General features: G+C 54.9%; 2 protein-coding genes across 2 annotated transcripts in view; one reads left to right on the plus strand and one right to left on the minus strand.

Annotated features, from left to right (window-relative positions):
- The window catches only part of LOC144265861 (prostasin-like), a 363,252-nt gene that overhangs the window by 230,684 nt on the left and 108,128 nt on the right, over positions 1–24,440 (plus strand).
- LOC144266761 (RING finger protein 112-like) lies at positions 4,617–22,966 on the minus strand. Its single transcript, XM_077820260.1, has 14 exons — positions 22,887–22,966; positions 21,987–22,253; positions 13,779–13,994; positions 13,224–13,361; positions 12,791–12,895; positions 12,437–12,487; positions 11,309–11,365; positions 10,480–10,566; positions 9,491–9,620; positions 9,206–9,336; positions 8,946–8,999; positions 7,238–7,312; positions 6,670–6,942; positions 4,617–5,423 (listed from the first exon to the last, which is right to left on the minus strand). Exons 2-14 carry the CDS (start codon positions 22,233–22,235, stop codon positions 4,617–4,619), a joined length of 2,373 nt encoding a protein of 790 aa, XP_077676386.1. The 5' UTR covers positions 22,236–22,253; positions 22,887–22,966.

Genomic DNA, 24,440 nt, shown 5'->3' on the forward strand with positions numbered 1-24,440 from the left:
ATCAGGTTCTTAAAAGAAGAATTTTAATTGAAGAAAAAGTAAAAGAATCACCTCTGTAAAATCAGGATGGTAAATACCTTACAGCGTAATCAGATTCAAAAGATAGAGAATCCCTCTAGGCAAAACCTTAAGTTACAAAAAGACACAAAAACAGGAATATCCAATCCATTCAGCACAGCTTATTTTCTCAGCCATTTAAAGAAATCAGAATCTAATGCATCTCTAGCTAGATTACTTACTAAGTTCTAAGATTCCATTCCTGTTCTGTCCCTGCAAAAACCATCACACAGACAGAGAGAGCCTTTGTTTCTCCCCTGCTCCAGCTTTGAAAATATCTTGTCTCCTCATTGGTCATTGTGATCAGTTGCCAGCAAGGTTATCCTAGCTTCTTAACCCTTTACAGGTGAAAGGGTCTTTCCTCTGGCCAGGAGGGATTTTAAAGGTGTTTACCCTTCCCTTGATATTTATGACAGTCCCTGTGGGACAGCACACCTGGTAGTTCTGTGCGTGTCCAGTGGATCGGGGCTGGATGCTCCAGGGGGACACTCAGAGAACACAGGGGGTCAGGGGCTACCTCTCACTAACTGGCCCACACAGGCTGAGGCCTGCGGGGCCCAGGCAGGCAGTGCTTGTGAGGGTGGAGGCTGGTGGTTTTGAGGAGCTGATCCACACTAGCCCCAGACAAAAATGCTTAGGTAGTGGGAGATGTTAGCACGAGAAAGTTAGGAAAAACTGACAGAAGGACAATACGGGGGTTTTTTGGCAACTGAATCACATTCTTGACTCATATTCAATTTGTCATCCACTGTAGCTCCTGATCCTTTCCAGCCGTATGACCACCTAGCCAGTTATACCCCAGTCTGTAGCCCTGCCTTTGATTTTTCCTTCCTAAGTGCGGCACTTGGCCCACATCTTTATGGAATTTCAAGTCGTTCATTTCAGACCAATTCTCCAATGTGTCAAGATCACCTTGAATTCAAATCCTGCCCTCCACATAGCTGAGAAGAAACCAGCCACCACTGAGAGCTGGAATGGCCTAGCAAGGCAGCGTGAGGATGGGTGTGATATAAACACCTAGCTAACTAGTTAGAGCTACCTATGGACTATGCTCTGTCCAGCTATCCAACCATGTCCCCTCTCTACAATCCCTGTCTCCGGTTACCCTATAAGCTCTATCTCGAGCTCTATATGCTTTATCTCTATCTCTTTATAGGTGAGGATGGTAGAGATGCCACTAGCCAAGGCTGCCAGACACTTTCTATTTTAAGACCTTGGTTTCAGTTGCCTGTAACTTTGCCGAACTGTAACCGCTGGGGCTGAAATTTCCAGGCCGGGTGTCTGCCTCCATCCAAAGTTTTGGGGAAAGTTTCTCTAAAATGGGTCAACAGTTGCTGAGAATGAGGCTAGGAGGGGGAACAACTTTGTTTTGCCATGTTTCATGGTTACAGGGCTCTCACTGCTCCTCTGACACTGTCTCTGGGTGCGTCCCATTACATGCCATTAGCAGACACACACAGCCTGCCCTTCCTTTCACTGGCTGGGAGTGGGAGGGACAGCTCTGGGTTTCCACTCACCAGAGGGGCCTGGCACTTTGCTCTAGCTCTTCCCCAAGGTGGATCCCAGCTGATCTCTCATGGCCTGGTCATTCACCTCACAGGAACCTGCCCCCCAGTATCCTGGCTGACATGTCCAGCATCATATCCTTGGGAACTTGTACATTTCATGGCCTTTCTGGAACCTTTTGCCCTGGAAGATCCCAAAGCCCTTTATGGAGCGAGGGGAGCTGCTGGTGCCAGCTGCTCAGCCAGGGACATGGTAGGCAACTGTCAGAAGAAGGCGGAAGAGGGATTTCCCCATGGGGTTCCCCACCTGGTAACCTCCCCTGGACATGTGGGCTACAGGGCTGGGTGTAGCCCTGCAGGCATCATCCCCATTACCTCCCATGGGGTGGAGTCGTGCCCTTGGCCTGCTCTCAGACCGAGCGCCCCATGGCTGGGTAAGTTTCCATTGGGCTGCTGTGAGTTGGCCACTCCAATTCTCTGGCGAGTGCCAAGGAGAAGGCACTTCCCACTGTACCCTCTGCTGGTGGGGTTTTGGGTTGCCTGGGGGAGGGCAGCACCCCAAACTCTAATGGGAATGATACAGCAGTTACTGAGCTCAGCCCACTGGAAACACCCGACCCGCCGGACAGTCTCAGAAATGCCAGCTGTCATTGCTCCTGTTCTTATTGCAGGCGGCCTGCCTTGGGCATCCTGAATCTCTCCCCCAGCTCACAGGGCCCCGGGGCTCCTGGACAAAGCGCAGCCGGCCAGAGCACACCGCCCCGGCCAGGCATTAGCCACAGGCAGGGAGAGGGGATTGACGGAACGTCACTGGAGCAGATCTGGGCACCGAGCCTGGCAGTTCTGACGGCCAGAGCCAGCCCTGCGCTGCCTCCTGGCAGATCTCGGACTGTCCTGCTGCTGAGATAACCTCAGCCATGGATCTTAGCTCTGCCAGTGCCCCTCAAACGCAACCTCCAGGCCCTGCTAGCCCAGCCCTGGGCTCCTGCTTTCCCCACCACAGCTCTGCTGCTGTAGCTCACCCTGGAGAACAGACTCGAGCGCAGACCCGTTTGTCTCTGGTGTTTTCCCTGCCTCCCTCGCTCTCTGCGTCTCTCTCTGCACAGCGTGACGGGATGGCTGCTCCCGCCTCAGTTTTTATTTCAGGCTCTGGCTTTGGTCACTGGATGCCCTGGGCATGGCTGAGGAATCTTGGCTTGTCTCCCTTGAAATATTTTGGAGGGGACAGTTGTCGAAAGGGTGGAGCCCTGTTCAGGTTCCCTGGACCCTTGGCCGGGGCCTGGACCCTCAGCACGGGTGAGGGACATTGGGGTACACTGGGACTAAGGTTTGTTCTTGGGGTCCATATTTTTGAGCTTACCCTGCGGGCAACCTGCCTGGACAAGAACCAGGTGTGGGGTCACGCTGATGACGTGGATGTTGGCCAAGGCGGGGTGAGAGCCCTGGACGGAGATGGGGGGAAAGATGGAGGGGCTTCACAGCCTTGGCGGGAATAACTCTTTGGGTGGTAGAGACATGGCTGGTACATAAAAACCCACAACCCCCTTGCATCTAGAAGAGTTGAGCGAAGAGCTGGAATTGCCTTGGCTAGGCAGAGCTCATGACAAAGGCCAGTTGTCCGGCCCGGGACAAGTAGACTGAACGGCAGAGCAAAGCAGCAGCTGGATTCAGCCATAGCCCAACAGGGTTTGGTGGGGGAACCGCCATGGGAGAGCCATGGCGCGTACTACAGCGGGAGCAGAGGAGTTCACGGCAGCCATCCATGGCAGCCTAGCGACTCCCGTGAGGCCTCCCTGTCCTAGCTGCTGGAACCGTGATTGCTGGGCAGGTGATAGACCCCCACAGCTGCTCATGGGCCAGAGGCCCTGATTTTCCTGAACTCCCAGAAACTCAAATTATGAGTGAAGAAGTTGGGGAGCCATGAGCTGAGGGTGGGGGCAGAACAAACTGCGTTCAGTGTCCAACTGTTGGGACTATGACTGATGCGCCCTGAGGTACACAATGGTGGAAGGTGTTAAACTGTAAATATACGTCCCCAGTTCAACCCAGCCCTTCCCTTCCCTTTGCTGCCCCCAGCAAAGTTCATTTCTTCAAACCTCTGCAATAGAGAGTGGGTAGAGACTTGCCTGGCAAAGGTCCCTGGCGTGGTTACAGGTTCCTAGATGACTGGGGGCAGAGAGAGGAAGGGCTCGACCTGGCCCTGGTAGCTGCCGATGCCGCTGGCAGAAGGGTGGCACATACAGCAAAATTGTAACGTGCTTCCTTGAGTCCAAATGGAACAGGCTAAAGCAGGTTACCCCACCTAAACCAAGTTCCTTGCATCTCGGACCAGCACCGCTGGGCCCCCTCTTGCCGAATCGCTGCCCCTTTGCTTCAGCGGTGAAGGATACAGGGGCATCTGTTTACCTTCTCCTTCCACCCACCGAAAGTTTGTTTGGCCTGAAAGTCAGGAGCACTTTCCCCTCCCGCCATGGTTTATTCTCCAGCATGATGACCCCATAGCTTTGTGTTACCTTCCTATGTCCATGGGGCATGCATGAGGCTGGCTTACAAAGTTTAATTGACATCAACGGAGGTGGACTGACAAATGTACGTCCTACATCTGGCAGAAACTTGTCTGCTGACCCTGCCTTTATTCAGACTTGAAAATGTGTTTTCCATATGCACATATGCGCGTAGCTCCTCACCTCATGACAGGGCCTACATTTCACACAGATATCAATACCGTGTGCTCCTGGGATGCATTTGAAGCATTACAAGACACTATTTGTGGCTAAATACCATGACAGTGGTGTGTTAGGTGCAGCGAGTTTGTCCGGCATGTTAGGAGTTGCTGACACAGGGCACTTAACCCGCTGTCAGCAGGTACCGATGGGCCTGGGTGTCACACAGTCATTGCACATTTTCAGGAGCGGGTTGGACCAATGTTCCCTCTTAGAATCTGTGGGCGACAGCTGCCCCGCTGTGGAGTGGTTTGTGGTTGACATGTCTGGGCCACGCTACAGCCCTGTCACCGCATTCATCACCCACAGATTGGGCTGGTGGGGGGACTGTTCAGATCAGGGGGGCCGTATCAGACAGCTCCTCAGTGCCGTCTTCCTCCTCCCCTTGGCTGGCAGTGCCCTCGGCCCGGTTCTTATCCTTCTGGGCCATCTTCTTACCAACTCCCCATCCCACGCTCCCACCCACGCAACCCCCTGCCAGGGCACCCGCCCCAGCACCAATGCCCGCTGCCCCAGCGATGCCGAGCGCCGCAGCTTCAGCAGCAATGGCAGCAGCAGCGCCCTCGGCCCGGTTCTTATCCTTCTGGGCCATCTTCTTACCAACTCCCCATCCCACGCCCCCACCCACGCACGCCCCAGCCACGGCACCCGCCCCAGCACCAATGCCCACCGCCCCAGCGATGCCGAGTGCCGCAGCTTCAGCAGCAATGGCAGCAGCAGCAATTCCCACCGCAGCACCTCCACCCACCGGTGCCAGGACCAGCCCCCCCACCCCAACGCCCGCTGCAATGGCAAATTTCTTGAAGCGCTTCCTGTAGGTCTCCAGGAAGGTCTTGGCCTCCCACATCAGCTCCTCCTCCAGCTCCTCCAGCAGGGCCTCTTTCTTCTGCATCAGCTTCTTCTCCATCTCCGTCTCCAGGGTCTCTTTCTTCTGCCTCAGCTCCTTCTCCATCTCTGTCCCCAGGGCCTCTTTCTTCTGCCTCAGCTCCTCCTCCAGCTCCGTCCCCAGGGCCTCTTTCTTCGGCAGCATGTCTGTCTGGCACTGCCACAGCAAGTCCCCACGAAGCTCTGCGAACTGCTCAGCCATCTTGCCCGGCCTCACCTTCAGGCATTTAAGTGGGTTCCTGGAATCGGTGTCCTGCAGTAGCAGGGAGAGGAGACAGCCAAGAGTATTAGACGTGGCAAGTGCTGCATAGACCCTGTGATGAAGTGGGACTGTTCTTAATGTTTCCTCTGAATAGTGTGGGGGTGCCTCAGTTTCCACTAGGCAGTTCTTAAGTCTCTAGGGGGTGGGATAAGGGTGCGTGATCTTTGCAGAGCCCTAGAGGGCAGGTGTGTGCAGGGGTCTGGACACAGAGAATGGCCGACACCCTGTTTCCTGGCCACTGATGGCCTGGGTCCTTCCCCCCTGCAAGGTGAGAGCTAAAGGGTTGGAGAACAAAGGAATCAGGTGACCTCCTGGCCTGGGAAATGGACAAAGCCCAGAGGAGGAGGGGCTGGAGGGGGAGTCAGTTTGAGGCTGGCTGGAGAAGGAGTGAAGTGCAAATGTGGTTGTCTGGCTCACTGCCCCCCAGAATGGACCCGGCTGAGGGGTCCCATTCTCTGCACCTACAAGCTCTGTTTTAGACCATGTTCCTGTCATCTAAGAAACCTCTGTTTTACTGGCTGGCTGAGAGTCATGTCTGACTGCGGAGTTAGGGGGCAGGACCCTCTGGCTTCCCCAGGACCCCGCCTGGGCAGACTCGCTGGGGGAAGCACACGGAGGGGCAGAGGAGGCTGAATGCTCTGAGGTCAGACCCAGGAAGGTGGAAGCCGGGTGAGCTGTGTGTCCTGAAGACAGGCTGCTCCCCGAGAGGAGACTTCCCCAGAGTCCTGCCTGGCTTTGTAGAGAGCAGTTCCAGAGCATTGACCAGGAACTCCGTGACAGACCCCAACCAAGATGGGGGCCCTTGTTGTACAAACACCCTCCAACTGAGATCAGGGCTGCCATCATGCCAGGATCCCACAACTCAAATTGGACCCCCTGTCATGCCAGCTGCTACACAGACCAACCCCCCAAGTGAGATCGGGGCCCCAGGTGTGCGAGGTGCTGCACACCCCTCTCCCCATGACTGAGACTGGGCCCCCATTATGCCGGGTGAGGCCCAGTTTTCTGGACTGAGATCGGGGCTGCCATCATGCCAGGTGCTGCTCAAAGCCCCAAAAACTGAGTTGCCCCCCCCCCCCAAGGTTTGGGATTGGAGTCTCTCATCTCTTCAGCCACCCTGGGAGCTGGAAATGTGAACTCCCACCTCATCCCCAAAGCCCACAGCCCAGGGGGCTGCGTGGGATGGTTCCCTGAGGTTCCCCGGGTGGGAGGCACAGCCCTCCTGCCCCAGATTCACCTTCTCCTTCAGAAACTCAGCGTGGTCTGCGCGGGCCATGTCCAGGGCTCTCTGCATGGTGTGACACAGATAGAGCTTTCGGTAGGTCTCCAGGAAGGTCTTGGCCTCCCGAGTCAGCTCCGCCTCTAGGGCCGTCAGCAGCGTCTCCTCCTTCAGCTCCTTCAGCTCCTTCTGGCACCGCTTCAGCAGTGACCTGCGCTGCTCCATGAACTGCTTCGCCATTGCGCTCGGATCCACCGTCAGACAGTCGACCATGCGCAGGGACAGGCCGTCCTGCGTTGAGCCGGAGAGGAGCGGAGAATAGTGGGGTGCAAGGGGCTAGAAGGGGTGGGTGCGCGACCCCGTCTCACCAATAGACCCTCTGGCTACAGCACAGCAACTTCCTCCACCCTCCTGACCGAGATCCAGGCCACTGCTGTGCCGGGGTTGCAGTCTCCCATCTCCGCAGCCCCCTGAAAGCGGATATGAGGTCTCCTCTCCTGCCACAAAGCCCGTAACCCATGGGGTTGGCTGGGATGTTTCCCTGGGGTTCCCCTGGCTGGGGGCTCAGCGACACCCCTGGACTCACCTTCTCCTTCAGAAACACAGCGTGGTCTGCGCGGGCCCTGTCCAGGACTCTCTGGTTGTGGAAGGTGATGGCCATCTGTGCCGGGAGGACAAGGCTGGGGTGAGCCGCAGTTTATGGGGCCCCGACTCCACCTAGGGGCTGCAGCTTCCACCGCAGCAACCTCATGGAACAAAGCGAGATCGCCAGCCCGTGTGGAAGCTGCTTGGGGCTGCTGGTGCCACTTTTCAATTCGATCCCCGCAGCAGCCCGGCCTCAGCTCCCTTCCTTGCCCCGACCTGCACTATGCCCTTGTGGCACTTTCCTGTAGCCGAGGACTTTGAAAACCCCTGTCCCAGCCGAGCTCGGCCTGAGGCTCATGCCCGAGAGAGCATCAGTGACAGCGGCTCTCGTAGGTCTGGTGGGATTTCGGGTTTTTTTTATTGATTTCCAGGTGGCAGGATAATCTCAACTCTCGTTTGGGGTTGAGGGCTGGGTTAAATCTTCTTGTGGACTCTGGAACAGTCTCTGCTGTGCAGCTGTTGTGGAGTAGTTATTCTGTTCTAGCTGGGCCGGTCTATTTTCCCCGGGCAGAGAAGCTTCCCGCATCCAATTCTCCTCACGTAGCTCCTATCGCAGCCCATCTGAGGCTGACGCCCAAGAGAACTTGACAGACAATGTCAAAGGGTCTGTCTACCCTGGGTCCTGCCCGGCTGCGGGGGAAGGCGGCGTGACTCGGACGTGGAGGGCTCGGTGAGGGCTGTGCTGGGATGCTGCCCGGCTGCAGATCAGACCGAAGGAGCCAGGGCAGAAGTTCTGCTCAGCCGGCCCGATTCCCAGCTCCCCAGAGGCCCCGTGACACCGGGTGGAAAGGTCCGTGCTGCCAGCCCAAGCACAGGGGGTGGGCTGGGGGCATGGCTGGAGCACGCTGTGCCGTGGTTACCCCCCACTCCCCAGAGAGGCCAGCTAACAGAGCCCCTGAATCCACCTTCTCCTGTCCCCTTCCCCTGCCACTGCGTGTGCCTCCCATGATGCACCAGGGCCATGATACATGCAACAGGAGAGGAGATACTGGTGCATTGTGGGAAATGTGGTTCATGGGATGCCTGAATCTCCTCTCTACCCCCAGCACTCAGGTCAGTCTACACCTCCCATGCTGACCTACAGCTATGATGCACCGCACCCTCACCAGGAAAGGATACCATGGCGCTTGGTGGGAGATGTAGTTTGGTTGCTCTAACCTCCCATTCTTCTTTGTGGGCTGGTCTCATGGGAGGTGCAGTGCAAGCTGCGAGATCAACCCACAGAGAAGAATGAGGAGCCTGAGCTACAATCCCCATGATACAGCAGCAGGGTCTTATTTCTTGGGGAGAGGAGTGGTGGTGTGGCTTTTCCACACAGGAGATATTTGGGGGTTTTGCTGGACACTCCAAGTTTTCTGCAGGAAAAACACCCCCATTTTCAGACCTGCTCTTAAAAACTTCTCTCTTTTAAACACCAACAGGAGTTGCCTGGGGAAAAACAGGGTTTGGTGCTATGGGTCTCAAGGATTGGAGCTGCCCTTCAGGCTAGTGAAATTCTTCTACCCTAGAGTCCAAGAAAATAAGATTTCACCCAAACTCTTTTCCAGTCACCTCCAACAGCATGGACCCAGTTCCCAACATTGCCCCAACCCTGACATGGACGGGTGAGGGGAGACACCCCGTGATCCGGTCAGAGACAGAGATGATACCTGACAGGGAGAGGAGAAGCCGGAGCGATGGTTCCTCATCACATCAGATAAATTCTGAGAAGTAACCAAAAGAAATAATCATGTCACAGACTCCACAGGGCTTAGAAAGGCTGGGAACACAGGGATGGCTCGCCTGGTGCTGAGATGCAGCTACCTCTGAGGTGGGGCAGCTGGGGAATTGGGGGTATTGGGGTCATCACTGACTGCAAGGAGAGAGCATCCCCTTCCTGCTCCCTCCAGCACAGCTGGCCAGTCCCCACCTTTATCTTGGCAGCGAGCTGTGTCCCGGTGAGCAGCTCCCCTTGCTGGTCCATCCGGATGTGTTGGCCAGCCGAGCTCACCAGGGCGGTGACGTAGTCCCTCAGGCTCTCCCGGAAATCCTTATCCATGTCTGCAAAGGGGAGAGAGATGGACGATGGTGGGGGAATACAGGGCCTGTCTGATCCCCCTTCTCTCTACCTGCCACGCACGGGCATGATCAGCGCCCCAGTCACATTGCTCTGCACAGGGCAGGCGGCTTAGTGTTGCTGTCCTGGGTCCGTTACCTCTCAGCCTTCCCCCACTGCCAGTCGTGATCTTCTTGCCAGGGAAGGGCATCAGGTAACAGCGGCTGCTGCTTCTCTTCAGCGCTTCCAGGGCCTTGGGGTGTTTGCAAGGGGACCTTGCCTCCAGCTTCTGCCGAGACAGGGGCAATGGTTACATTGACACACAAACACCTGTGTTAACATTAGCCAGACCTGCCAGGCAGTCAGAGAGGGTCTGGAGGGGCCCGGCCTCGTTTGTGGTAGATGTTGGAAGGGGGGCATTGAACAAGGCAGGGGACGGCAGGAAGCGAAAGGAGCGTCCTTCAGTCCCAGTCTCCCCCGCTCCAAGTCCCTGTCTCCCCACCCCAGGTCCCAGTCTCTGCAGACTCCTTGTCCCACCCTGCTCCTTTCACTCCCCCTGGCCAGGTTTTTCTCCTCTCCCCTTTGGAATCAAGCTGCTTCCTCCTCCACGCTGCCTGGGCTCATTGAGCATAGGGCAGCGACAGGTGCCCGGCCTGGAGCAGCAATTGCAGGGAAAGTCCAGCTTTGCGTCTGCAGCTCCCAGCTGGAGGTTGCTCCGTGTGGATGGATTCTTTGGAGACGTCAGCGGCTAAACTCACGCCCAGTGTTTCTCAGCGTTGTTGTGCTGGTGACCCCCTTTGGCCTTAAAAGACAATCTAAACCCCTGTACTTCAAAAAAAATGGTGACCTCCATCTTAAACTCGGACTTCAGCTTCAGCTCCAGCCGCCAGGGGCTGAAGCCGATGCCTGAGGCCCGGACATCCAGGGCTGAAGCATGTAATTTTGCTTTGCAGGGTCCCCTATGGTGCAGGGCCCTGGACAAATATTCTGCTTGCCACACCCTAACTCCAGCCCTGCACTTGTGACCCCCCCATCACACAACCTCCCTGCGGTCCCACCTCCCCCATGTTGGAAACACTGGAGCCATCATCCCTTCGAGGGGAAAGGCCCCATGTCCCATTCCTCCATTCTCTGAGTCCCACAGTCACCTTTCGGACGTGTTTCAGATGCTGCTTCCCACCATCTGTTCCAAGGACCAGGGAGTTGCTCCAATCCCACACCAGCAGGTCTAGATGCTGCAGGGGAGACAGGAGGGGAGTGAGGGTCTCTGGGGGTGGGGGGGATGCTGGGTTGGGGAGAAGGTTGATGTCTGGAGGGAAAACCTCAGCCCCTAGGGAATGGGGTAGGGGGTGCATGGGGCAGGAGCAGGCTGTGGAGTGGGGGAGGGGTCTTCAGCATATGCTCAAAGTACCCCACCATTTGATAGCATCGTCATCAGCCAGGTGGAGAGCCAGTAGCCCACCCTCGAAGACCGTGGGCACTCATCAAGGATATGCGACATAGGCTGAAGTTGACCACAGCTACATCCCTGGTCATCAGAGAAACCCCATCTGAAGAGACGGGCTGCACAATTGCCCTGTCCTGTTAGGAACCAGCCCAGGTGCCTCGGCAGCTCGAAATGTGGTGGACCAATGGTGGGGTCAGGGATTAATGACGGTCATCGCTGACCACTCGTTGCACCGAGGTGATTGTCCTGTAGTGGCAGAAATGACCCTGAAGGGTGTCTACAAGACAGGGGGGCTGGCAGGGAGCTGAAGAGGCCTGCGTACAAAGGCAGGTCGCTGTTCTCACGGATCTTGGCCAGCGGCATGACGGAGGCCCCCTCACGGTGAATACGGGGGGGTGCTGTGTTTATAAGTATTGTCAGCCGCAGCAGCGGAGTTACCCATAACGTCCCTATCCCAATGCCCGCAGGGGAGGGGTGCTGTGTGGGGATACACGGGGCAGGGCGGGTGATGATGGCGGAAGCCGTCTCACCTGAATGGGCTCCAGTCCGTACGCTTTTCCCACCTCTTCGGCAACACGCACAAACATCTGTAGAGCAAAGAGAAGGGAAGTGGGGGATGAGTCTGGGGCATGGGAGGCATTTACACTGCGGGGTCATCCTGCAGGTGAACAGAAAGGGGCCTGATCGCTGCCCCCCCATCTGCATCTGAGCTGCTCCCTCCGCCTATCGCAGGGAGCGAGGCCCAGCGAGCGCAAAACGCAGCTGGAGAGAGATGGAGATATTTTCCACGGGGTGGAAAGAGAAGTGGGATGCACCCGGCCAAGAGGGTGGTGGGGGCGGCTGTGGGATCCTGTGCCCCACAGAGGAGCCAGTCTTGTTCCAGGGTTCCCTCCTTCACTCCAGGGCGCCCCGTGGAGATGGGGGGGCGTCAGTGAGCCCAATGTGAGGTCTTTTCCCTGAGGGGTTCCTGAGATGAACCCTCCAACCCACAGAGGCCCATTGCCTCCGGCTGACAGACGCCACCAGCACTGTTTGCCCAGCCCCGGGGGTGACACCATGGTTCTGCTCACGCCTCGAACAATCTCGGCCACGTGGCGATTACTCAAGCTCTCCCTGGACTGATCTAGCTCCACGTTAACCAGGTTTCTGCCCCCCACTGGACCCAGGGCCGTGTGGACAGATAAAAACCCTCCCAGAGCCAACCCCTCCCCGGCACAGAGAGTCCCCCCTGGGGTGCAGTAAAGGGGCAGGACACGCAGTATGTCGCAGGTAGCAGTCACGCCGCTAAGGGCACGAGGGCCAAGGGCTCGACCCGGCGGGGCTGGGGCTGGGTAAGAGCAGAGCAGATCAGGGGGCAGAGCAACCACCCAAGGCCTTGGACCCAGCAGACTTCCCACCAACGGCAGAGCTGGGCTGGAGGGGAGGGAGGGGTCCTAACTTTGATCCAGTGGCCCATGCCGGACAACTGGGAGCAGAGAGCCAGGCTGGGCCATGCAGTGACAGTGCTGACTCCAGAGGCCCACGTGACCATGGGAAAGTCGGTTTCTTTATCTGGGCCTCAGTTTCCCCACAGAAACTATGTGGAGGGATAATAACCCTGTGGGGCTAATGGGAGAACCTGGCCTGGCCACATTCTGCGTCACGCTGCCCGGCCTCACCTCCAGGTATTCGAGATCCGGGTCCTTCACCGCATTTGAAATATTCAGTATCTGCAAATAGTCAGGAGACAGACAGAGCTACAGCAACGAGCAGGGACGGCTGGCCCCGGCCACTTCCGAGCCACGTCACCCACCCCGAGCACAGCGCCCCCTAGAGCCGCAGGGGGCATCAGGGCCGGCCCGGCCTGCCAGGGGAGAGCGCCCCCTACTGAGCCCCTGCCCCGCTCCCTGCAGCACAGCGCCCCCTAGCGCTTCATGGGGTATTGGGGCCAGCCCGGACTGCTGGAGAAATGTCCCCTGCTGAGCCCCCAAACTGTACTCTGCAGCACAGCACTCCCCGGGGAGCCCCTCAACCTGATAGGAGCTGAGCAGCATGGAGAAGGCGGAGAGTTTGATGCTGGTCTCCTTCTTCCTTTCAATGCCCATGGAGCCCTCGGTGTCGACCAGCAGCACGGCCACCTGGGGGCCAAGAGGGAGGGCCCCAGGTCAGCTCCTAGCTTTGTCCAGACACCCACGGCCCCTCCACCCCCAGAGCCTGCCCCCTGCTCTGCCCCCATGGCCCCTGGCATCTCATTTCTGCCCACCCCAGTGTTAGCTCCCTCCTCTCGCTCCTCTCCATTCCCCCCCGTTATGTCTCCATCAGGTTCTCCTGTGGCCTCCTTCCCCATGTCTCCATCCTTCCCTATTTTCCCATTGCCTTTGTTCCCAGCCCTTTCCCCCCATTTACCTTCCCAGCATCCCCATATCTTTTCCCCCTTTCCTATGCACCTCCAATGCCCCGACTCACCTTCCTGCCCTGGGTGGGGACCCAGAAGGGCTGACTCCAAATCCACACCCCGTTGGTGACTCGATCCTCGTCCGCTCGCCACTCGAACCCCTCCAGGAGCTCATCCTCCTGGCCCATCCATGACCCGTCCCTCGCGTCCTGCCGGAAAGGAACATGGAGGGAGAGGGGTCAGTGCAGGGTGGAGGAGAAGAGTGACTGGTCCCCGCACACTCCAGACTGTAAGCCCTGGGAGGGGGCTGGTGGTTAATTGTACTAGGGTGGGCTGGGGAGGAACACAGGGTGATGGGCGTGCTCAGATTCTGACAGATAAACAATCAGAGAAACACAGACACACTGCATTCCAGACAGACAGAAAGACAGACATGTTCGGGTTCAGACAGATAGACAGACAGACTGACAGACAATATTACCAGACAGAGTTCCAGGCAGACAGGCTGACAGACATGCAATGAGGTATGTGTACTCCCACACACATGTGCAGCTCTGAGCCTTCCAGCAGGGGGCAGGATGGGGCCGCTCACAACCCGGCTCACTCCTGTTCCCGTTTACACTCACCGGGCTCCGGAGCCGGCGCAGCAGGTAGTTCAGCAGGAAGGATTTGCCCCGGTGCTTCTCCCCGATGATGGACACCAGGCAGAGGGGGGCATCCCCCACCCCACCCTGCTCCAGGCAGCAGCTCAGGGCCTCCTCGTCCAGGGTCAGGTTCTCTTCCTCATCCAGATGCGACAGCTGCACCGGGTGGCCCGGCTCTGGCTGAGCCCCCGGCCCCTGCTGCAGGGAGAGAGCAGGGTCAGAGCAAGGACTCCACCCTGAGCCAGACAGTCCCCTTATCCCTGCTGGATCAGAGCCCTGTGCCCCATTCTACCCCCTGAGCCAGCCAGTCACCTGCCCTGGGGCTGGATCAGAGGCAGCACTCCCTGGAGGGGTGTCAAGGTTCCTTCCCCACTCTGAACTCTAGGGTACAGATGTGGGGACCTTCATGAAAACCTCCTAAGCTTACTTTTACCAGCTTAGGTTAAAACTTCCCCAAAGTACTAATTAATTTTACCCTTTGCCCTTGGAATTTCCACTGCCACCACCAAACATTATCTGGGTTCACTGGGAAACATAGTTTGGACATGTGTTTCCCCCCAAAATCCTCCCAACCCTTGCACCCCACTTCCTGGGGAAGGTTTGGTAAAAATCCTCACCAATTTGCATAGGTGACCACAGACCCAAACCCTTGGATCTTAGAACAATGAAAAAGCATTGAGTTTTCTTCCAAGAAGACTTTTAATAGAAGTAAAGGAATCACCTCTGTAAAATCAGGATGGTTGATACCTGACAGGGGAATTAGATTCAAAACATAGAGAATCCCTCTAGGCAAAACCTTAAGTTACAAAAAAGACACACAGACAGGGATAGTCATTCTATTCAGCACAGTTCTTTTCTCAGCCATTTAAAGAAATCATAATCTAACACATACCTAGCTAGATTACTTACTAAAAGTTCTAAGACTCCATTCCTGTTCTGTCTCTGGCAAAAGCAGCATACAGCCAGACACAGACCCTTTGTTTCTCTCCCTCCTCCCGGCTTTTGAAAGTATCTCATCTCCTCATTGGTCATTTTGGTCAGGTGCCAGCGAGGTTACCTTTAGCTTCTTAACCCTTTCCAGGTGAGAGGATTTTTCCTCTGGCCAGGAGGGATTTTAAAGGGGTTTACCCTTCTCTTTATATTTATGACAGGGGGGTTAAGGGGCACCTTACATGAGCCAACACTGATAGCCCCACCTCTCCACTCACCATCCCACAAATTGCTCCACCAGCAGCTCTGCTTGCCTTGCTGCAAACTGCTCTACCATATAGCTTCAGGCTCCCCCACTACTTAACACAACACTCAGCTCTTACTAAGTTTAGCTCTTTTGTGATTTCAGCTTGTAGTAAGGGAGTCTCAGTGCTGGTGCACCTTTAGACCACAGTGAATTCAGCTCAGCAGCCTGTAACTAGACTCCTAATGGAGAAAGGAAGAAGTATAATTAGCATGTCAGACCCTCATCAGAGCACCCATGCCACAATTAATACCTATTCCCAGCCTCTCTCAATTCACAGAGTTTTGGAACCCATGTCCCTTGCCTAGCGAGTGCTACTTAGTTGATGGCAAGTCCCTCCATCATAACAAAAGGCCAAGTACAGTTCCACTGTCCTTGATTCCCATAATCAGGGTAATAACAATTTATTCTTCCTGCCCCAATAACAGAGACACTGGGGATTCCATAGCAGCCAAAGTGACCATTTGGGCAGCTTGGCCTCATTCTAGGCGGGGTGGGTGTGCCTATGCAAATGAGATCGGCCCCTGAAGTTCTTTTCCACAATTTGCCACACCTCACCACCAGATGTCAGGGTGGAGCTCATCCTGTCTCGGCTTACAGGTAGAATCCCACTGAAGATCCCCTGAACCTCCATTTCTGTACATGTCTCCCCCAGCCTGGTGTAGTTTCCCTTGATGTGTCCCAACAAGAATCTAGGGGCTTTTCCCCTTGTCACAAATATAAAGGGAAGGGTAAACCCCTTTAAAATCCCTCCTGGCCAGAGGAAAAATCCTCTCACCTGGAAAGGGTTAAGAAGCTAAAGGTAACCTCGCTGGCACCTGACCAAAATGACCAATGAGGAGACAAGATACTTTCAAAAGCTGGGAGGAGGGAGAGAAACGAGGGGTCTGTGTCTGGCTGTATGTTGCTTTTGCCAGAGACAGAACAGGAATAGAGTTTTAGAACTTTTAGTAAGTAATCTAGCTAGGTATGTGTTAGATTATGATTTCTTTAAATGGCTGAGAAAAGAACTGTGCTGAATAGAATGACTATCCCTGTCTGTGTGTCTTTTTTGTAACTTAAGGTTTTGCCTAGAGGGATTCTCTATGTTTTGAATCTAATTCCCCTGTCAGGTATCTACCATCCTGATTTTACAGAGGTGATTCCTTTACTTCTATTAAAGTCTTCTTGTAGGAGTCCAGGAGAGCTGGCTGTATTTCAAGGGATCCCTGTTGAGGTTACAGGGACAAATCATCCCGATGTGTCAAAAGAATAGTAAGTATGGCAGGTGACCAGCTTGGCTTAACGGTGAAATCCTAGCAGATCTTAAGCATAAAAAAGAAGCTTACAAGAAGTGGAAGGTTGGACATATGACCAGGGAAGAGTATAAAAATATTGCTCGGGCATGTAGGAATGAAATTAGGAGGGCCAAATCGCACCTGGAGCTGCAGCTAGCGAGAGATGTTAAGAGTAACAAGAAGGGTTTCTTCAGGTATGTTGGCACAAGAAGAAATCCAAGGAAAGTGTGGGCCCCTTAATGAATGAGGGAGGCAACCTAGTGACGGAGGATGTGGAAAAAGCTAATGTACTCAGTGCTTTTTTTGCCTCTGTCTTCACGAACAAGGTCAGCTCCCGGACTGCTGTGCTGGGCATCGCAACATGGGGAATAGATGGCCAGCCCTCTGTGGAGAAAGAGGTGGTTAGGGACTATTTAGAAAAACTGGATGTGCACAAGTCCATGGGGCCGGATGAGTTGCATCCTAGAGTGCTAAAGGAACTGGCGGCTGTGATTGCAGAGCCATTGGCCATTATCTTTGAAAACTCGTGGTGAACGGGGGAAGTCCCGGATGACTGGAAAAAGGCTAATGTAGTGCCAATCTTTAAAAAAGGGAAGAAGGAGGATCCTGGGAACTACAGGCCAGTAAGTCTCACTTCAGTCCCCTGAAAAATCATGGAGCAGGTCCTCAAAAAATCAATCCTGAAGCACTTACATGAGAGGAAAGTGATCAGGAACAGTCAGCATGGATTCACCAAGAGAAGGTCATGCCTGACTAATCTAATCGCCTTCTATGATGAGATTACTGGTTCTGTGGATGAAGGGAAAGCAGTGGATGTATTGTATCTTGACTTTAGCAAAGCTTTTGACATGGTCTCCTACAGTATTCTTGTCAGCAAGTTAAGGAAGTATGGGCTGGATGAATGCACTATAAGGTGGGTAGAAAGTTGGCTAGATTGTCGGGCTCAACGGGTAGTGATCAATGGCTCCATGTCTAGTTGGCAGCCGGTGTCAAGTGGAGTGCCCCAGGGGTCGGTCCTGGGGCCGGTTTTGTTCAATATCTTCATAAATGATCTGGAGGATGGTGTGGATTGCACTCTCAGCAAATTTGCGGATGATACTACACTGGGAGGAGTGGTAGATACGCTGGAGGGCAGGGATAGGATACAGAGGGACCTAGACAAATTGGAGGATTGGGCCAAAAGAAATCTGATGAGGTTCAATAAGGATAAGTGCAGGGTCCTGCACTTAGGACGGAAGAACCCAATGCACAGCTACAGACTAGGGACTGAATGGCTAGGCAGCAGTTCTGCGGAAAAGGACCTAGGGGTGACAGTGGACGAGAAGCTGGATATGAGCCAGCAGTGTGCCCTTGTTGCCAAGAAGGCCAATGGCATTTTGGGATGTATAAGTAGGGGCATAGCGAGCAGATCGAGGATGTGATCGTCCCCCTCTATTCGACATTGGTGAGGCCTCATCTGGAGTACTGTGTCCAGTTTTGGGCCCCACACTACAAGAAGGATGTGGATAAATTGGAGAGAGTCCAGCGAAGGGCAACAAAAATGATTAGGGGTCTGGAACACATGACTTATGAGGAGAGGCTAAGGGAACTGGGATTGTTTAGTCTGCAGAAGAGAAGAATGAGGGGGGATTTGATAGCTGCTTTCAACTACCTGAGAGGTGGTTCCAGAGAGGATGGTTCTAGACTATTCTCAGTGGTGGAAGAGGAAAGGACAAGTAGTAATGGTCTCAAGTTGCAGTGGGGGAGGTTTAGGTTGGATATTAGGAAAAACTTTTTCACTAGGAGGGTGGTGAAACACTGGAATGCGTTGCCAGGGAGGTGGTGGAATCTCCTTCCTTAGAAGTCTTTAAGGTCAGGCTTGACAAAGCCCTGGCTGGGATGATTTAATTGGGTATGGGTCCTGCTTTTGAGCAGGGGGTTGGACTAGATGACCTCCTGAGGTCCCTTCCAACCCTGATATTCTATGATTCTATGATTGTAAGAAAACTGAACGCTTTTTCATTGTTCTAAGATCCAAGGGTTTGGGTCTGTGGTCACCTATGCAAATTGGTGAGGATTTTTACCAAACCTTCCCCAGGACGTGGGGTGCAAGGGTTGGGAGGATTTTGGGGGGAAAGACGTGTCCAAACTACGTTTCCCAGTAAACACAGATAAAGTTTGGTGGTGGCAGTGGAAATCCAAGGGCAAAGGGTAAAATTAATTTGTACCTTTGGGAAGTTTTAACCTAAGCTGGTAAAAGTAAGCTTAGGAGGTTTTCATGCAGGTCCCCACATCTGTACCCTAGAGTTCATAGTGGGGAAGGAACGTTGACACCACCACCCCCCAAAATCTCCACCCAGGTTGGGAGGTAAAACTCTGCAGATAAACTTTTGAACTCTGGGGCTGCCCTGACCAAGGACAGAGACTTTTAGGTCGTTGGACTTTTGGGAGTTTGGGTGATTTTGGGTTGCTGGACTCAAGAACCAAAGGGAAAGGACATGCACCAATTTGCTTGGGGTGGGTTTTGCTCATGGGTTGTGTTATGAATCCTGTTGGTGGTGTTTCCCCAACATAATGCCACATTGTTTCTCTCTGTTATTAAAAGGCTTTTTGCTACACTCAGACTATGTGCTTGCGAGAGGGGAAGTATTGCCTCTTGGAGGCGCCCAGCGGGGGTGGTATATATTTGTCCCAGGTCACTGGGTGGGGGCTCTAGCCAGTTTTGCATTGTGTTATTGGAATGGAACCCCTAGATACTGAACGCGGCCCTTGTTGCTGCCAACTCTGACAGGCAGAAGGGTTACATACCTGTCCCTGGAGGAGAGCGAAGGTGAGACAAGATGCTGATGATCAACAAGTGGCTAAAGCAGTGGGGCTAAGGTGGGCGTGGGGATGTTCGGCCACTGGGAGGTGTTCACGGACAGAGGACTGGTCTCATGGGACGGACGCCACCTGAACAGGGTGGGGGATAGACTTCCGGGGTGGAGGTTGGCACAGCTGATAAAAAGGGCTTTAAACTAGGAACCCTGGGAGATGCTCATGGAATCTCCAGGCTGATTCTCACACTGAGCAGGAGGAAAATCACGTAGGAGAGGACCCAGCAATGGAGAAAGAAATGACAGAGGGCAGGAGAATAGATGAGAAGAGGAACGATAGTGCCAAGAGCACCGACACTGAGAGTCAGGTGGCTGATACTGGTAGCAAAGCCAAGTGGAAGCAGTGAGGTGTCTGCCCAGCAACGCGATGAGCCCAGGTGAGAAAAGGGAAGGAACTAGAACTACGGGTAAGGGACAGGGAACCAGACACACGGTGCAGTAGCAGCCATGACCGGGCTACAGGGAAGAAAGACAAAAGGCAGAGGTTGCAGAGTAGCGTTGTGTGTTAATGAAGAGGTGGAGTGGAAAGAAATGAGAAGGGATGAAATGGGTGAAACAGAATCTTTTTGGGTCAAGATCACTGTGGGGAAGAAAGGTACCAGGGGCTCCCCTGGGAGAGTGTCTTGGGTCTGCTACAGATCCCCAGGATCTGGTTTGGATATGGATAGAGACCCCTTTCATAGCTTGAATGAAATAAATACCACTGGGAATTGTGTGATCATAGGAGACTTTAATTTTCCGGTCAGAGATTGGAGAAGTGCTGCTCAACATGGCAGGGCCCAGATAATCCTGGAGGTGAGACAGCTGAGTGATTTTTTTCATCAGTGACCAAAGCAACAAGAGGTGATGCCAGTTTAGATTTAGTATTGGTAAGTAGCAAGGACCACACTGAAGAACTGGCTGTAGAGGACAGCCTTGGTTCAAGTGGCCATGAGCCAATTCCGTTTAACTAAATGGAAGGATAAACCAAAACAGGTCGGCAGCTGGGGATCCTGGATTTCAAAAGAGCAAGCTGCAAAAAATTAAGGGAATTAGGCAGGGAAGTGACCTGGCCTGCAAAGCTGAAGGATCTGGATGTGGACAGGGTTTGTCAAAGATGCAGGAACTCTCTGCAGTCTGCATCCAGGAAAAAGCCCATAGGGAAGGGTTGCTGAGCAAACTGGGTGAACCAGGATTTCAAAGAGGTGATTAAGAGAAAGCAGAAAGCCTCCGAGGAATGGAAACTGGGAGGAATCCATGTCGGGATAAAATGAGAACTGCCAAAGGCCAAGCAGAATTTGAACTTGCAAAAAAATTAAAACCAACAGGAAAAAGTTCTTTAGCCTCATAAAGAAAAAGAAAACAAGGAAAGAAGAAGTGGGACCACTAAGCGCTGAGGATGGGGTGGAGATAAAAGATACAGGCTGCATGGGACAATACCCAAAGATATAGGCATGGCCTCAGTTTTTAAGAAGCATAAGGAGAAGCTTGTGGCCAGACAGCTAATGAGAACAAGAATATGGGGGTAGAAATTGTCACTGAATTGGCTGAAATGGAAGCCAGATTCAAGCAGCTTAATGGGACCAAACTGGGGGGCAGGATCATCTCCATCCTCGAATATTAAAGAAATTAGCACATGAAATTGCAAGCCCAATAGCAAGGATTTCTAATTAATCTGCAAAAGTCAGGGGTAGTATCTAGGGTCCTACCAAATTCACAGCCATGAAAAACGCCTCCCAGTTGGTGAAATCTGGTCTCTCCCCCTGTGCAATTTGATTTTTTGTGTGCTTTTACCCTAAACTCTACAGATTTCATGGGGAAAACAGCATTTCCCAAATTGGGAGTCCTGACCAAAAAGGGAGGTTGCAGGGGGAGGAGCGGGGCGGCAAGGTTATTTTCGGTGGGTCACAGGATTGCCACCCTTAATTCTGCACTGCCTCCAGAGCCGGGCGGCTGGAGAGCGGCGGCTGTTGGCTGGGATCCCAGCTCTGAAGGCGGCATCCCGCCAGCAGCAGCGTGGAAGTAGGGGTGGCAATACCGTACCAGGCCACCCTTATTCTGCGCTCCTGCTGGCGGTGGCTGTGCCTTCAGAGCTGGGATCCCGGCCAGCAGCCGCCGTTCTCCAGCCGCCCGGCTCTGGAGGCTTCTCGACTGAGCTTGATAAGTTTATGGAGGGGATGGTCTGATGAGACTGCCTACGATGGCATGTAGCCCAAATGCGAGTGCCAGTAGCAAATATCCCGCAACGGGCGGTGATGGGACACTAGATGGGAAGGGCTCTGTGTTACTAGAGACACCCAGGTGTCCGGCTGGTGGGTCTTGCCCACATGCTGAGGGTCTAACTGATCATCATATTTGGGGTTGGGAAGGAATTTTCCCCCAGGTTTCTGCCAGTCTGACCTGGGGGTTTTTCGCCTTTCTCTGCAGCATGGGGCACGGGTCATTTGCAGGTTTGACCTAGTGTAAATGTGGATTCTCTGTAACTTGAAGTCCTTAAACCATGACTGGAGGACGTCAGTGACTAGCCAGAGGTTCTGGGTCTATTACAGGAGAGGGTGAGTGAGGTTCTTTGCCCTGCAATGTGCAGGAGGTCAGAATAGATTATTATGATGGTCCCTTCTGGCCTACCAGTCTGAGTCTGTGAGTCCATTTCCTCACCCTTCTGAGACAGCCAGTCCCCACTCTGGGGCCAGATCAGGGCTGGCACCCTCTAAAGGGGAAAAGGCCCCATGTCCCATTCCCCGCTCCCCTGAGCCAGGCAGTCCCTGCTCTGGGGCTGGATTGGACCCAGCATCCCCTACAAGAGAAAGCTCCTTTTCCCCTTATCCGGCCCGTCTGGTCTCACCGGCTCCGGCTTTTCCTGCTGAGGCTTGGTGATTTTCTCCACCAGGTTTCTGACACGTGTGTCTGGGATCATCCTATTCCTGGAGCAGGGAGCCCGGCACTCCGGGCAGCGGTGCCCCTGGGCTGAGACCTCGCTCCAGTGAGTCGAGAGGCAGCCCCGGCAGAAGTTGTGGCCGCACTCGATGGAGACGGGGTCGTTGAACACGTCCCAGCAGATGGAGCAGGTGACGTCCTCCCAGAGTTGCTCCATCCCCCTGACCCCACAGGCCTGGGGAGATCCACTGGGTTAGTAGCTAGCACATGGGAACACCGGGGCTAAGATGCTACCTCAGAGGGGCTGGGAGCCAGGACTCCCGGGCTCTTTTGTTAGTTTTCACCACTCGGCTGGGTAAGTTTCCATTCAGCTGTTGTGAGCTGGCCATTCCCATTTTGGGGCAGGGCTGGCAAGTGTCTCTCTGCCCGTGGGGTTTTGGGATTCCTGGGGCCCTGGGAGTGCAGGGAATGACACAGCCACAGCCACCCCTGCCCCCAGCTCAGTCTGCTAGAAACACCCCACCAGCCAGGACGTGGGTTCAGCCGTGGGGTGAGACTGTCAGAGCTGGCCAAGGAGCCTCGAAAATGGCAGCTGCCGTCACTCCTGTTCTTATTAAAGGGGGGCTGCCTTGGGCATTCTGAATCCCCCCCCCCCCAAGCTCACAGGGCCCCTGGGGCTCCTGGACAAAGAGCAACTGGCCAGAGCAAACCCTGTCAGTGCCCCTGATCTCCGATCCACAGGCCCCTGCTAGCCCAGCCCTGGGCTTCCCCCACCCAGTTCTGCCAGTGCCCCTCACTCCCGACCCACGGCCCCCTGCTAGCCCAGCCCTGGGCTCCCCCTTCTCCCAACTCTGCTCCTGTAGCTCACCCAGGTGAGAAAACTCCAGCGTAGACCCCGTGGTTAATTCTCTGTTTGTCTCTGGTTTTTCCGCTCTGCCTCCCTTGCTGTCTGCCTGTCTCTCTGTGCACTGAACGACGGGCTGCGCGCTCCCCTCTCAGTTCCACTTTCAGTCTCTTTTTCCGTAACCCGAAGCCATGAGCGCGGTTGGAGCCGTTTGCTTCTGCAGGGCCCCAGTAGCACTGGACGGCGAACGGATCCTCGCGCCAGTTCCCTTGACCCAGAAGCCTGCCTATGGGGCGAAGTCCTCGTAACCCTGACAGGTCTGGGCTCAAAGTTGCTGGGAGACCACCCCCAGTCTGGCCGTGGGTCGCTCAGGAGAGGGACCAGGGCATCCTCGCTGTGGGGTGCTCACTCCGCACCAGCCGCTTCCCCGACTCACTGATCTCTGCAGACAGTTCAAACCAAATACCACTGAGCGAACAGCAGTGGTAAAAAAATAAGGGGAAAATGGGAAAAGCTCAAGGAACAAGGGGCCCCACCCAAAGGACCCAGGGAGACTAGAAACAACCATCTATGGGGCTGGAAGGAAAGTTCACAGTCTGCTCCTCACATGTCCCAGGCCTCCTGCCCAGGGCCTGGTTGCGCTGCAGTGATATCATGGGTCAGACACTTGCGCTGACTCTGTGGGTGCTCTGGGGCTGGAGCACCCACGGGGGGAAATGGTGGGTGCTTAGCACCACGGGCCTCTCCCCCCTTCCCAGCACCTATCGCCTGCCACGGATCAGCTGTTTCGTGGTGTTAGCAGGTGCTGGGGGGAGGGGGGAAGAGAGAGGGCCCAGCGCGCTCAGAGGAGGGGGGGAGGGAAGAAGCAGGGCAGGGGTGGGAGATTGGGGGAAGGGGAGGAGTGGGGGTGCGACCTGGGCGGAGCCGGGGGGAGAACCCCCTGGCAGATTAGAAACTTGGCGCCTATGCCCTCAGGCTGTAGGTGGGAGGACCCTTCTCCCCAGCATTGGCCCTCCCAGTGGGGTCATGTCCTCCGAGTATGGCCATCGATGTCTCTCATCAGGCAACATCTCCCTGCCCAGCCCCTCCACCCCCATTCTCCCCAGCCACCCCCCAGGCTCAGCTGCAGTGTTATATGGGGCATGGCCAGCATCCGGTATCCCGACTCTGGCCCCACGGCTCCTCCTGCAGGTCGACCCTGTATCCCTGGTCTCCGCTGTCCCAGCTCCCGGCTCTGCACAGCCACAGCTCAGCCTCCAGCCCAGCTCAGGCTGCTGCTTTCCCCTTAACTCTGCCCTCTTCTGGCTCAGGCAGCTCCAGCTCACACAGAGAACAGGCCTCTGGGCTCCTGACTCCCTCATTGGCCTGCCTGCCCTGTCAATCAGGCTGAGTGGGAGCTTTGGCCTCTCCCCATTGGTAGTTTTTCTTCAGTCCTTCCCCTTTCTTTTGGGACAGGGCCAGCCAAAACCGCCACTAAGTTTCAGTGAGGGGCCAACAGCCCCTGACACTTGGCACATGGGCCGAGCCTGGGCACATTCCCTGGACTCTTGCCCAGGGCCTCTCCCCTCAGCACTGGTG

The sequence above is a fragment of the Eretmochelys imbricata genome, chromosome 6 (genome assembly GCF_965152235.1).
Source record: "Eretmochelys imbricata isolate rEreImb1 chromosome 6, rEreImb1.hap1, whole genome shotgun sequence".
NCBI lineage: Eukaryota > Metazoa > Chordata > Testudines > Cheloniidae > Eretmochelys > Eretmochelys imbricata.

Coding starts and splice junctions, on each gene's coding strand:
- LOC144266761 (XM_077820260.1), bottom strand. CDS start 22,235: ATGGAGCAACTCTGGGAGGACGTCACCTGCTCCATCTGCTGGGACGTG. Junction 12,896..13,223: donor TCCCCACCCAGGGCAGGAAG/GTGAGTCGGGGC, acceptor CTTGGCCCCCAG/GTGGCCGTGCTGCTGGTCGA. Junction 9,337..9,490: donor CAGTGGGGGAAGGCTGAGAG/GTAACGGACCCA, acceptor TCCCCTTTGCAG/ACATGGATAAGGATTTCCGG.